The 13,575-nt window shown below is 40.7% G+C and overlaps 1 protein-coding gene across 5 annotated transcripts in view; it reads right to left on the reverse strand.

Moving 5' to 3' along the window:
* LOC144683928 (serine/threonine-protein kinase PAK 3) overlaps positions 1-13,575 on the reverse strand; it is a 220,547-nt gene that overhangs the window by 76,151 nt on the left and 130,821 nt on the right. For 3 of the 5 annotated variants that reach the window (XM_078547511.1, XM_078547512.1, XM_078547510.1), the window contains 3 exons: positions 8,022-8,175; positions 3,992-4,048; positions 721-758 (listed from right to left, as the gene is read on the reverse strand). In XM_078547511.1, coding sequence (XP_078403637.1) covers positions 721-758; positions 3,992-4,048; positions 8,022-8,175 — 249 coding nt within the window. The remainder of the gene's footprint in view (positions 1-720; positions 759-3,991; positions 4,049-8,021; positions 8,176-13,575) is intronic. The other 2 variants (XM_078547514.1, XM_078547513.1) reach the window with 1 other exon arrangement.

Genomic DNA, 13,575 nt, shown 5'->3' on the forward strand with positions numbered 1-13,575 from the left:
CCTTCCCACCATGGATTTAATTGGGGTGGAGACGGAATTGTGTCGGGATCCCCATCAACCATCCACCTGATTCCAAGCACCACACCCTCACCCCGCCAGCAAGCTCACCATGGTGTTTGGGGACGGGGGTGAGGACACAAAATTATGCCCATTACTTTTAATCCCAACCAGAAACCAGAAATAGTACTCCCCACACCCCTGCTTTAGTATAAGAATTCCATTTCCCACAATCGTCTTCCTGGGTCAATACCAGACACTTGCATTGAGAATATCCAAACTTATTTCTCTGGGATCTTAAGTTGGCAGAATGGCGAGATGCGTATTCTCCAAGTCACGTGATTTTGTTATTATCTTGCTGATTCTAATGGTATCTGTACTCTTCTCAGTATTCCCACTGTTATCAGTGCATGAAACTATTTGCCAAAGCTTGCTGTCTAGACTCACACATGAAAAGTAACCATTTGGGTGAGTTACTGGAAGGCCAAAAAATGGGGGGGCTAAATACATTCAGGAGAGTAAAAGCAGAAATTGGGGGAGGAACAAGGGAGCATGGAATTGAAGATAGACTTAACTGCTGCAAACTGCATGCTTCAAACCATAAGAGACGTTCTATAGACAGAGCAATTAATCTGAAGAGTTCACAACCTTCCACATGTTGATTGATTGACAGACTTGACATCTAATTCCATCAGCCTATCTGTTGCTCGTTTTCATACTCACCAGAGCATTTGCTGCTATGTATCCATCAGCTGGTTTATCTGCAAAGGTTAAAAATACATAGCATATGTAGTTTTATGTAAGAAGTATCGTTGAAAATCTTTTTTCAAACAGATTTTACATACACAATATTCAATATCTTTGACGGCAGAATTGATTTTCAGAAACAAAGTGTTTTTAAGAACAAGAAAGCTTGGCCAAGGTCCATCTCTTTTTAGTTGATCTCAATCCTATCACTGTTCAAGAACACATTTGGCTCTGAATCCTTTTATACGTCTCCTTCAATGGCCTTCCTTGGTAAATTACTTCACAATTCTATCGTCTTTATAATAAAGAAGTTCAGTGAGAATCACCTGCTTGGCTCTAGTTGCCCATTTTTAATTTGCATCCTGAGATTTGAACGCTTTGTCTAATATTTACAGGCAGAAACTTTAATTAACCTTCATAATCTTGAAAAAACTTTGGGCATTGATGCATTAAAAGTTATAACATTGTAACCAGCTCCAGAATTTGACTATTTTTTACTCTCAATATCTCATCAAACGACCACATAGAAACTTACTCTCATGTCAGATACTCTTCATGATGCAATTTAATCTACACAACTACTGACTGTGTTGTCCTATCTGGTGATATTGATTCTAATTTTTATTTATGGCGATGTGTACGCTTGAAATAAACTAACTTTAAACTAATGCTTTTGGGGTCGGGAGGTCATGGTGGAGGCCCATGCTTAATATTGCCTCACATTCATTTGACTCTATTGAACAATATAGCTTAGATTTTGGTCTAGGGTCAAGTACAGAGTTTCAACATATGAAAATAAATCAAAAATTACGCCGGGGGGTCAGATTATTTTTTATTCATTCACAGGATGTGCGGGTAGCTGGCTAGGCCAGCATTTATTGCCCATCCCTAATTGCCCTTCAGAAGGTAGTGGTGAGCTGCATTCCAAAGTATGCAATACTTCAAACATTAGTATCATTGGTAGTGTATGACAGCTTTCCTTGAAACTCCTGACATACCGTGTTCTGTGCACAAAGTCCAGTGTGATAGCCTCCCTGTTACTGCCTCAAATTTTTGCTTCTCCTTTCCTTAACATATTGGGTTACATTTGCACCAATTTTGGCAGCCATCCAGTACCACATTCAAATTGCTGTTCTTGACATATGAGCCTTAGCAACAAGTAACAACACAGGGTTTTACTGTGGGGATTGTCCCAGCTCAACCTTCTCCTTCCCCTGACAGCCTGAAACATACAGTTTCCAACTCAGCTCATAGCAAGAAATCAGACAGATGTTTTTTTTTCACTCCTGAGTCTAGGGATGCGGAGGCCAATTATAGTGGCTTCATAATCATCTTAGTCGAGATCAACAAATTCAGCAAACCTTGTGCTTGTGGCCTGAACCACTGGCGGCCGTGCCTTTAGCTCCTAACGCTTAAGTTCTACAAATTTCTTCCCTAAATCTAGCAATCCTCCTGCTTTAAATCACCCCTGAAAACCTACCTCTTCTAACAAGAATTTGACCGCCTGTGCCAGGACATCCATAGGCAGCTTGGTGTCAAATTGTTCGATAATCCTCCTGCAAAGCATCTTGGGATATTTTGTGATACTGGTGCTATATTAATGCAAGTTGTTGTTTTACTGCTCAGAATCATAGCAGAGAATGCATTCACCAACTGCGTATGATCCAGCATCAAAAGGCACAAACTTGGCATAATAGAAAACAGAATCCAAGGGTGGAATATTTTGTTTATGTGCTGAATCTCCCATTGTCTCCACAAATCATCTAATGGAAAAATGACTGGATGCCACCTGCAATTTTCCAACATGTGCTACCATCAGGCATCGTTCCTCGCAAGCTGTACATACTCGAAGATTCATCCTTAAATGTAACCTTGATGTCAATTATTTTCAGTTGCCTTACAAAGATTAATTGGGTTGCTACCGTCAGGGTATATAGTCTGATGAGAGGAGCAACTAAGGAGAGATTGGACGGACCGACCAAGGAGGGTTTGATGAGCATACCCAGTATGAAGCATACAGCTAGGACACTGCCACATTAACCATCGTCATTCACTTGCCACCAGTCAAATGAAGGATCGATCAAGTGTAGCACTGCTAAATAGCACCTAATACTTCCAACCAGAAATTTGACACCTACTCCCCGACCCCAGAAAATTTCCATATGAAAGGTAGTTGTTAAGTATCGCCTAAAATTAAGTACAATAAAGAATCGCTTTTGTTGTTTAATTGCCACACAAATGCAAATCCAGGATTTTTTAAACAATTATCACGGTACCTTTCAAGTTTCCTGCAAGGGAAGCTTAGTGCATTCCATTAAAGACTACTGGGTAGTGAGAAACATACAGAGGCTGGCTTCCATTGCATATTGGAGGGTCCAAATTTAAGCTTGAGCTGGTTCAGCTCCCAAAAATTGAGAGCTAGCACAAGCTCATGGCTTAACTTTAGTATAGAGACTTTTCCAGATGATTATTCAGATACATTTGAATTTTACATTCATATGATTGAAATCTGAGCACCACATTTAAACTAGGATAGCATGTAGGCACAGAAGTATCAATAGTGCCCTAGGTACTCAAACATACCCACGCTAAGATCATGGCTCCCCAGGAACTAACACTCCCTCCAAAGGTTGCAATGGAGTCCAACAACCTGATCCATACAGCTCCCACCCCAAAGACTGCAAGGGAATCCGATGGATATGGCCCTTCCCCAAAACTGCAAGGGAATTCTATGCTCTTTGTTCTCCTCTGAAAGACATGCACATGCAACCACCCCCTACCTGCAGCCGTGACAGATCAGAAGCATCCCTACTCAACAGCACCACTAAGTTAGAAACATTTTGCATACACATTGACCTTTATAGATTTGGCATGCCATGAACAATATGTTAGCAGGATGCAAATCGCTTTTAGACTGTGCAGACCCATTACAGTTTATCTACGCATAGAACTTTCTGGCAGGTTGCAAAATCTGATCCCACATATGCACAGAGATCATTTTTCTCCATGGACATGAGCAGGCTTCTTTTTAAAACTACCTGAATGAATCCAAATTTAGTCAAACTTTAATTTTTCAAATTGACTTTGCAGGGGTCATCATTGGATCAGTCTGGATCAGGACTGTCAATTTGGAGCTCATCCCTAGGGATTCCCTTCTGCCTTTTTTTTCGCCATCGTACCCTGCCTCCCAACTATCTACTCGTCATTATCAAGTCAATGTCATAGATTCAAAAATCAGGCAACCAACCAGTTATCTCTGTGCACTTGTACTGCTTTAGAAGGGGGACCATCAGTGAATAGACTGCTGCAATAAAATTCAAACAGCTTTTAAACGAAATGTGATTGGAATGAGAAATTACAGAAAGTCTCATACGAAGTATATATACTTTATATCAATACTATACTGGTTACTAATTTCAATAAAGACATATAAAATGACTGAAAGAAATACTGCTGGAGGGAGTCGGTGTGTGGGGAAGGGACAGGAATTTAATTTTAGTCATAGATCTACCAGTAAAATTTGTTCTTCACCATAAATCTTAGTTTAAATGGAATTGCAATCCACTGCAGTGTTATCTTAAAGTAGTAATACCTTCATCAAAAGATGTTTAGCAATATTCTTGCTTTGCATGCAAGAATCACAAATAGTGTAAATCACATCAGAACTTCCACAATGTCCCTTGTAAGTGGCACTATTGTGGTGAAAATGCAACATGTCACCTTTGCCTCTTCTAAAAGATTTACCCATCACTTTTCTAGGAGGTATTGCCTTTAATTGTTTAAAAATAAATTACTGCTGATGCTTGGCATTAAAAACTCTTCAATATAGGCAACCAGTTTATTGCTTGGTAATCTAACATTGGAGAAAAAAAATTCCGAACACTACCTGTGTCACACAATACAACAAATCCAACCTTTGAGTTGTTGCCTTTGTTATACTTTCACCTGTGCTGCACCTCCCCAAACATAGCCACACTGCAACAAAAGGCCAAACATAAACCTTCTCAATGAAAAAAATTAAAAACTCAAGGAACACACATAGGGAAATTTCAGGCTCTAATTAAATCTTATTGTGCTATGTAGTCAAGTTTGGCTCTTTGGGGTTGAAATTTCTCAAAGGTACCTTTTATGATTAACGCACTCATGTAAAATTCTTGTGACATTTCAAAGTATGAACCCATTTAAAAAGATTTAAAATTGTACAAATAAGGGTTAGTGATGCCACTCTGAACTACTTCTATCCCTTGTTTGTGATGAAATGCAATTACATTACTGCATGCAATTCACTTACAGCCATAACTATTATGAATATGACTGAACCAGTTATAACTCCATACATTGCACCTAGTAGTCATGGCTCCACTATACATTTATATCCATTACAGAAAATCCCAGTAAAATGCAGTGCATAATTTCTTGATTTAAGCTGTTCTACCTGTCATGTCACACTGACATGCAGACAGACCATTTTGCAGTTCAGCTACGTAAAAATGAAAGCACGAGGGCATAATAAGGAGGATGTCTGCAAGCTGATGAAATAATGATGCCTTCACAGCAGGTACAAATGCACAATGATGGCCTCAGATGCCACTTGGAAACAGAGAGGGGGGGTCATTGTGACTTTGGCCAATATCGAATCAGCTGTCTGTTTTACCCCTCTCCTGATTACACTGGAGTCAATGGAAATAAAAATCGGGAGAGACTCTTGGTCCAATAACTCCCATTACTGGCCAAAGCCAAAATTATCCCATGGGTCTCTGACTCAAAGAAATGCAGAAGTAAGTTGCAGGCCTTCAATAACACAAGCTCTTCATTGTCAAGTGGCATGGCAGTGTTAGCATTTTGGAGCACCAACACGTGATGCTACTAAGTAAGGGGATGAAGGTGCTTTTCTCCTACTTTTCTGGATTTCTTAATTTCCTTCTGCAGAGTGGAACCTCAAAAAAGGGAGGAGGGGGTTGGGGGGGGGGGGGGGGGGGGGGGGGGCGCAGGGTAGCGTAGAAACAAGCAGAAGAAAAGTCATTGTAGCACTCTTAAAATACCTCTTACTGGTTGGTACAAGAGTGGCACAGAGGGAAGCCTGGGAGTAGAATGTATATCTCACCATCGCAGCAAAAGGATAGAGAAAGAAACAACAATAACAATTACAGAATAATACAGCGGCTGAAATCCTTTTCTTCACTAACTTTAGCAAAAAAGTAACTGCAAGTATGAAGTAGTGGAATATAGCTTCATGCTCATATCTACTTCGCTGACATTAACAAATACTGGAATTTGAGTCCTAACATTATGAGAAAATTGTGGGTTTGTACACCTGATTTAGATCCACCTAGAGATTGAAGTCCCCTCACTCTCCCACCTGTTATGGGCCCTTAGCAAAATGCACTTAGATGGTCTTTACCCAGCTTATAATGAGTGTAGATTCAGAGAACTAAACTGTCCTTGTAAATTACACACTCAGAGAGACAAGGGTAGCTTGTGTGTAAATTGAGATGTTACACTAATCTAGGGTAAGGTGTGGAGAGGTCTTTTGAGATTGGGTGAAGTCACGTTATTGAGTCACGTTAAGTCACGTTAGTCTCTACTCTATATCTAAGAATGACTTAGGAATGTGCAAAATTAGATATGGGTATGGGGTAGAGAATTTTTGATGTGCAGGGTAAAACAAAATTGTACATTTGTCCATAAATATTTCTTAAACCTAATGTGAAGAGAAAGTCCTCCCCCAGCTGTATGAAATGAAAATATATTTCATTCCATTAGCACTCACATTCCCAGCCTGATTAGGGCAAAACTTCACCAAGAAAAGCTACCATTTAACCATCCTCTGTCACTAAGTCACTACAACATACCAACTCTACAGCACTAAGTGCACCCTTAATGTGATGGAAGCTCCACATTTTTAAAATGAAACATATTTTCCTCAATGCTATGCTAAAAATGGTGTGGGGTTACAACAACCTAGAAGATAGAGAATCAGTGAGCATAACTAAGTGAGAACGGCTGAAATGGTTCTCATTTATGGCTATGGCTAAACTCAGCTGGCAAAATGACATCAAAGTCTTCTCCTGCTAATGGAACTGGAACTTGGAGAAACTGTCTTTTAATGAACATATTCTCTATCACAACCTGCACAAATAGAGTTTGGATGAATTATAATCAAGTTAAAAACTGCACTCCAACCAAAAGACTAAGCCAAAATGTATCCACAAACTGAAAGAACCTTGCTCCCCAATAAGAACCTACCCATGAAGAGTGGAGATCTCCAACCTTCTTTGCATCTCTGCCAATTAAAAAAAACACACCAAATTTATTTTTCTTCCCCCCCACCAATTGTCTTGTCCCTTCTCTTCCCATTCCCTCTCTGCCATTTTCTCATCGCTTCCCATTCTTTCTTGCCCCTTTCCCCTCTCTCCTCTCTCCCCCTTCCACTCTCCTCTCCCTCACTCACCCCCTGTCCCATTTCCCTCTGCCCATCTTTCCATCTCTCCTGTCCCCCTCCATTCCACCCATCCCCTTCTCCTCCCACTCTCCTCTCCTCCTCCATCCTGCTTCACTCTCCATTCCCATCTCTTCCCTTGCTCCTTGCCCCCTTCCAAACTCCCATTTCCTCCCTTCTCCTCCTTTATCCCATCGACAGTCGTCCTCCCATTCTCAGCCTCTGCACTGCTCTCCTTCTCTGAACCCTTATTTCCCTCTCACCCCATCCTATCACCCTGGTCATCTCCAATTCTTCCTCCTGTATGCCTCTCCTTCTCTCCCTTAGACTCATTATTACCACACTTTCTAACCCTGCTTGAGTTAAAAGTGCCCTTGGTCTTCAATCCCATGTGCATCATCCAATGAAACTGACTAATGTATATGTTTTCTAAATAACAATGAAAATATTAAGATATGCGTATATGATAGATTATTTAACATTAGTTTGTTACTTCTTCCAGAGAGAATCCACAATATTGTAGTATAATTTTGCAGAATATTACACAGATTCAGGTGTTAGATTGCCAGCTTCAAACCCAACACCTGTACCATGCAACTAAATTTAACAAACTAGTTACATGACAGAAAAATTGCATTTAGTGTATGTTAATGGAAAATTGTGTCATTTTAAATAAACAATTCAATACATAATTACATATTGTTTATATGTGTCGGTGGGTTCTCTAGACATGCGCAAGTCATGAAATGAGAATCCCACTCTAGCATCCTAGAGATGACACTGGGGACTTCTGGTGCACTTGCATAAGATACTGCATGGAGAGATTACAGGTCCTTACCTCCAGAAGTGAAACTCATATACTTCTGATTATTGACAGTCTCTTTGGAATCGTAGAATTTCAGGACATCCAGGACAGCCTGAGGGTTTTTCTTTTGCTCCAGTTTAGTAATGTTGGATGTCTGTAGAAGTCTTGCCCATTGCTCAGGAATGCCCTGGTTGAAAGGTAAAAATCAAAGGCATTGAAGAACCACACTGAAAAAGGGTACCTAATGCAGTCACTAGACACTGGGAAACATGCTGATGTTTCACACAGTCAGTAAGCTCATTACTCACAGAGCAAGATAGATAAGGTGTCTGTTGCTTTTCCATCCCATACCTGTTTATTTATTTACCTATTGGTTAAAATCTACTTAGCATGAATAGCCCATTAAGATGATATACCTTCCATTCTGGAGACAGCACAGGAGAACGTTAGGGGAACTACAGAGATGTACAGTCACTAGCAGCTCAACACAGCCAAAGAACCTGCTCCTCCCACAATCCCACGTGAAGCCCCGACCCAATTCTTCATCTTACATGGCTACACACAGAAGCACCTTAGAAGAGTTCTGCCTTTGTAATGATTTCCTGAAACCTGTGCCATGGAGAGTTTGAAATAGATATTGAGACACATTCAGCAGCAGCTGGGTTACCAAGGCAACAGTTTACATTTGCAATAAAATGTGAACCAATTGCACCAGGAAATCCGAACATTATTAATTTCAGTGGGAGTTGCAACTTATGTAAGGCAAACGTCACTGGGTTTATTACGGACACATTGGTCAGGGGGATCTGCATGTTTCTGCCAAAGACGGTGGCTTTGAAAATCAGGTCAGATTCTTCTAAGAGATTGACTCGCCAGAAGCTATTCCAAAGTTTGGGAGTCATAATAGTCACAGAAACCAGGAAGATCCCAGGCTCAAACCCCAGATCTCAGCTACATTTGGCAGTAGTGCCCCTGGAATAGTTGAGGAAAATTAGCTGACGTACTCATTCCTAATCATTATACAGGAACCACTGATGGTAACATGTCTCTGTGGACACCATAAGGAATGGGAATGGGCAGGTGCTGGAGATCCTTCACTCAGAAAGCCTGCTCAAATTCACTGTCAGTCTTTACACATGAGTAAAAAGCAATTATCTCTGGATTCATTCTCTAGTGAGGGAACCAATGGCTTCCAGAAAAGATGGAAAGGCAGGGACAGGGGAGGAATAAATCTTAAAAATTCCAGACCTCCACCTTACTCAAAAAGAGCAGGATTGATGTGCCATACTCACTAGCTCTTCTCTTTCCCTTAGTTCCCCTGGTTTCTGTGAGCCTTGCATTAATGATGGTAAGAAAGCAGCCAGACAGCTTGGTCCTTACAAACTCTATCGCAATCCTTCGACACATGGGTTACTCCCTGATTTATGGTCTCCCTACAGACAGATACTTGGCCTCTACTTGCCTCCTCTCCACAACCGTGACTGAGATTGAAACCTTGCATTTTACAACCGTCTGCTGTTGGAACATGAAGCAGCTCATAAGCTCCAATGATCCAGCAAAATTGGTGCAAAAAAAATCCACAAGAAATTGTTGAGGTTTTCCTCCAATAAATCTTACATTCTTTATAAATTAAAGTCATGAGTGGCAACCTCAATAAAAAATCTAAGAAAATTATGTTTTCAAGCTGCCAAATCCTCAAGTTGTTGCACAATTGGCCACTCACCCCTTTCCTCAGCAACCACTTCTCCCAACTCTCCTTCACTGAGGTAATAAGGTAGGCAGATTACAAGAAACACATTACTGCATCATATGTCACAGAGATATTGCCCACTCAGCTTTGGAAACATTTTAACACCTGATCTTGTCTCCCGAGGTTTTCTCATACAGAGCCACACTCGGAAAAAAATGACAGTCAGCACCAATCAGAGTACACAAACCAAGGCCCAGATTTTCGCCACAATGGAAAGCCTCTCCGTTGTGAAAAATTTCTAAGTTCCAACTCCGAACCGGACATTTCCCATCTTAGCGGGGGCAGAACTGGACTCGGGCTGGGGTTCACAAATGCATGACCCACAGACGCAGATGGCCAATTAAGTCTCCAGCTGCCTCCACTGAAGTGTGATTTTGGAAGACCAGGAGTGTAGAATCCCAGAGTGTGCAGATTAGAATAGGTAAGAGGAGCCTGAACGTGTAAGATACCCCCTTGGGTTGGGGTCCTGGGACACCTTTGCGAGAGGTTAGGCGTCCTTTAGGATTGTTAAAAGTGAACATGATAATAATTTTTACGCACAAATTCATTGGAACTGTCCAGCTGTCAAACCTGTCAAAGCTACCCAGGAAGTGTCAAATATGTCAAAAGAACTATCCACGTGTACTAGGTAAACTGGCATGGAGGGGTTAACAGCAAAAGGTTTTGGGGCATGGGTTGGCACTAAGTTGGCAAAGGGGTGAGAGGAGCCATGGGGGTGGGTGTGGGGCATGGGTTGGCATGGATGAGACATAGGGAGTGTGGGGGTGTGAGGATGTTTGTGTTTAATTTTATTCATTTATTTAAACACAACTCCAATGCACAAAGGCAGGTTTTGCATGCAGCGCACCTCCATGCCTAGCAGCCTGCGGATTTGTTCTCAAGTCGTTTCCCCCCCCACCAAACCCCCGTTTCAGCCCACCAGCCACCCCCCCCCCACCGCCCAAAAATCCAACCTGTTGGGGGAGCCACTTTTAAAGGTTGAGTTCACTGAGCTGGGTGAACCCAATGCAGAGACAAAAATCTGGGCCCAAGTGTTATAATGAATCATTTACCACTGCAGAGCCTTCATTACTCCAACAGGTAGCACTGAGAATATTCAGCCAAACAGGTTCCTTGGTTCTAATCTCTATGCAATTTGACAGTGACAAGCATTTTGTGAAAACTATGGACCATTACATTATTCAACAAACAAATCACAGTGCCTGGTACACAGAAACAAGACATGTATGTCAGGAAGTTCTGTGGTCATTTAGAAGGCTGTGTGTGGTCAGCCTCCACAGCATGCATCTTCCTTTAACAAGAAATAAACTGGTCACATCCAACCGCTCAGGAGGAAAGCCATCATTTACTATGATATACAACGACTTGAAAGCTGAAGGTAACAGGAAAGGAGAGTGTTTTCATTTAAACACACATACTTCTGCAATGTTTACATCGTCTGGGAAAAAAAAAACATTCTCTTTTCGAGAAATGGTTTGTGAAAATCTCTCAAACTCTGGGGCCACACACTTATAATAAAAGTCATACTTGATGTCAGCCACTGTGGAAGTAAATCTTCCAGCCAACATTGCCAATCAATGTGCAACTAAATTAAATGGATCAGATTGATGTAATGTTTAAAAATGGCAATATTTTTTAAATTTGAAATCGATTGGGGTTCAGCCTAGACAGAAAAAAAAATCTGTTGCAGAATTGGTCAGCAAAAGTCTCAGCTACTTCTAAAAACACACCATCTGCTGATGCTATTTTATGAAGGGCCCCTTGTCATCAGGAGAGTTTGCAGCTATGCATCACCCCTTGACTGAAGTGCATCCTTTCAACAGAAAAGCTCTTCAGCGACTCTCAGGAAAGATCAGGAGGGCTTTAAAAATCAAAATTATTTCCAGAAGTAAATTTCTAAGTTTCAAAGGAAAAAAAATTGGAAGAGTACAGGTTGTGTGTGTGTTTATTTATTCCACCCATCAACGCAGTACAAATTAATGTGGGTATAGGACATTTACAAATATGTTCTTTTAGCTAGGTTTTTCAGTTAGTGCAAGTAAAGCAATTATTAGGAGCCCTCAAGTCATAATGGACTTTCATGATTTACAAAACACTGCCATTGCTTCATTCATTTCACAGTAGGTTTACAATGAGGCCTTCATGCAAAGAAGTATAATGATGTTGAGTGTGCATTGTACAAATGGCCTGTCTTTAAAAGTTTGGAAGAACATGATAGTAAGAGTGGATACAGCGATTTGTTTTAAAGAAAAGAAAATTACAAGTTATAGTTTATGGTGCTGGGAAATAATCCAAATGTTACGCCAGCTGCTTTGAAAGCTTTTCAATCTGACATGGTTATTCATTACTCGATACGTCACTCCGTTCCTGCTGTTTTAAAGCTTCATAAAAATCCACGCAGGTGTCAGACTTAGAAAAGCATTATTATTTATGAGAGTGACTCCAGCAAAGTTTAATACAAATGGGGAAAGCAATCTGTGCTGCACACACTGGATATACGAGATCAAAAGGGAAAGAGAGAGACAAACAGACAAAAACAGAAAGAGATAGCAAGAAAGACCCGAGAGGAATGAGAATCAAACTGTGCAGTGAGCACTTAAAATATGCGATTCAACAAGAGAGAGAGAAAAAGTGGGAGAAAGAGACAGCGCGAACATACAATGACAGAGTTTGTGTATTCTAATGCTCTGTAATCCATCTGCAGTGAATAATTTGTTCTATTATATAAACATGCCATATTTTTAAAAGAAAATTACATAAAGCAGAAAGTCATATTAATGCAAACAAGACTTTTAATTAATACTTTAAACTAGTTTATTATACAATCTGGATGTTAAGAATCATCTTTTAAATGTAGCTTTGCACAGATGGGAAATAAAAATATCCTGAGCTTACACATCAGTTCAAATGAAAATTCTAATTTTCTCCTCGCTCAGAGACGTCAGCTCTTGCTGGATTACAATTCCATGGCTGCTACTAGTTTTCTGTTGCCTCACCAGGGGTGCTCATTCTTCAATGTAGGTGTCTTTGATGGTGATTGGCAGCAAGCTAGTTCACGAGAGGTTACTAAAGCTCAGGCAAGTTTTGTATACACATGACATTCACACGCGTCCTTCCAGCAGGGGGCAGTGGACAGAGATCATGATCAGGAATTTGGATTGATTAATTGAATTCATATTAGGCCAGGAGCACTGTGGGCAATTTTAGAGCCTGGCTACTGTCCTAACCAAGATCAGCCAGCCCAGCCCAGAAAATTAACCTCAAGACTGCTGCAGAGCATAAAAACATAAGAGATAAGAGCAGGAGTAGGTTATACAGGCTCTCAAACCTGCACCACCAGACAATAGAATCATGATTCATCTTCTACCATGAAGATGATAGTTTCCCATTCTATCCCCAAATCACTCGATACTGTTAGTACTCAAAATTCTATGGCTTCAGTCTTGAATATACTCAACAGCTGAACATTCACAGCCCTCTGGGATACAGAATTCCAAAGATTCAACAACTATGAGTGCAGAAATTTCTCGTCGTCTCTGTCCTAGATTGCTCTCCTAAGTCTATGGTCCTTGGTTCTAGTTAAGAGGGGGCAAAATAGATGGCTCTTTCCAACAAAAGCAATGCATTTTTTGCCTCCTGAACAACTAACTGGAAATTAGGAGGTCACTTCAGAATTGAGGGAGTGGGGAGTTGTTTCCTAACAATTCCTGAGATCAACTGACCTAACTGCCATGGAACACCTACTGGTGTCAATATGCCCAGAATTCTGGGCTGAAAAGAAAAATGCTCAATTATTTTCAGTGTTTGAAATCATTACACATCAGGTTAAGACAGTCA

The sequence above is a fragment of the Cetorhinus maximus genome, chromosome 8 (genome assembly GCF_964194155.1).
Source record: "Cetorhinus maximus chromosome 8, sCetMax3.hap1.1, whole genome shotgun sequence".
Lineage (NCBI taxonomy): Eukaryota > Metazoa > Chordata > Chondrichthyes > Lamniformes > Cetorhinidae > Cetorhinus > Cetorhinus maximus.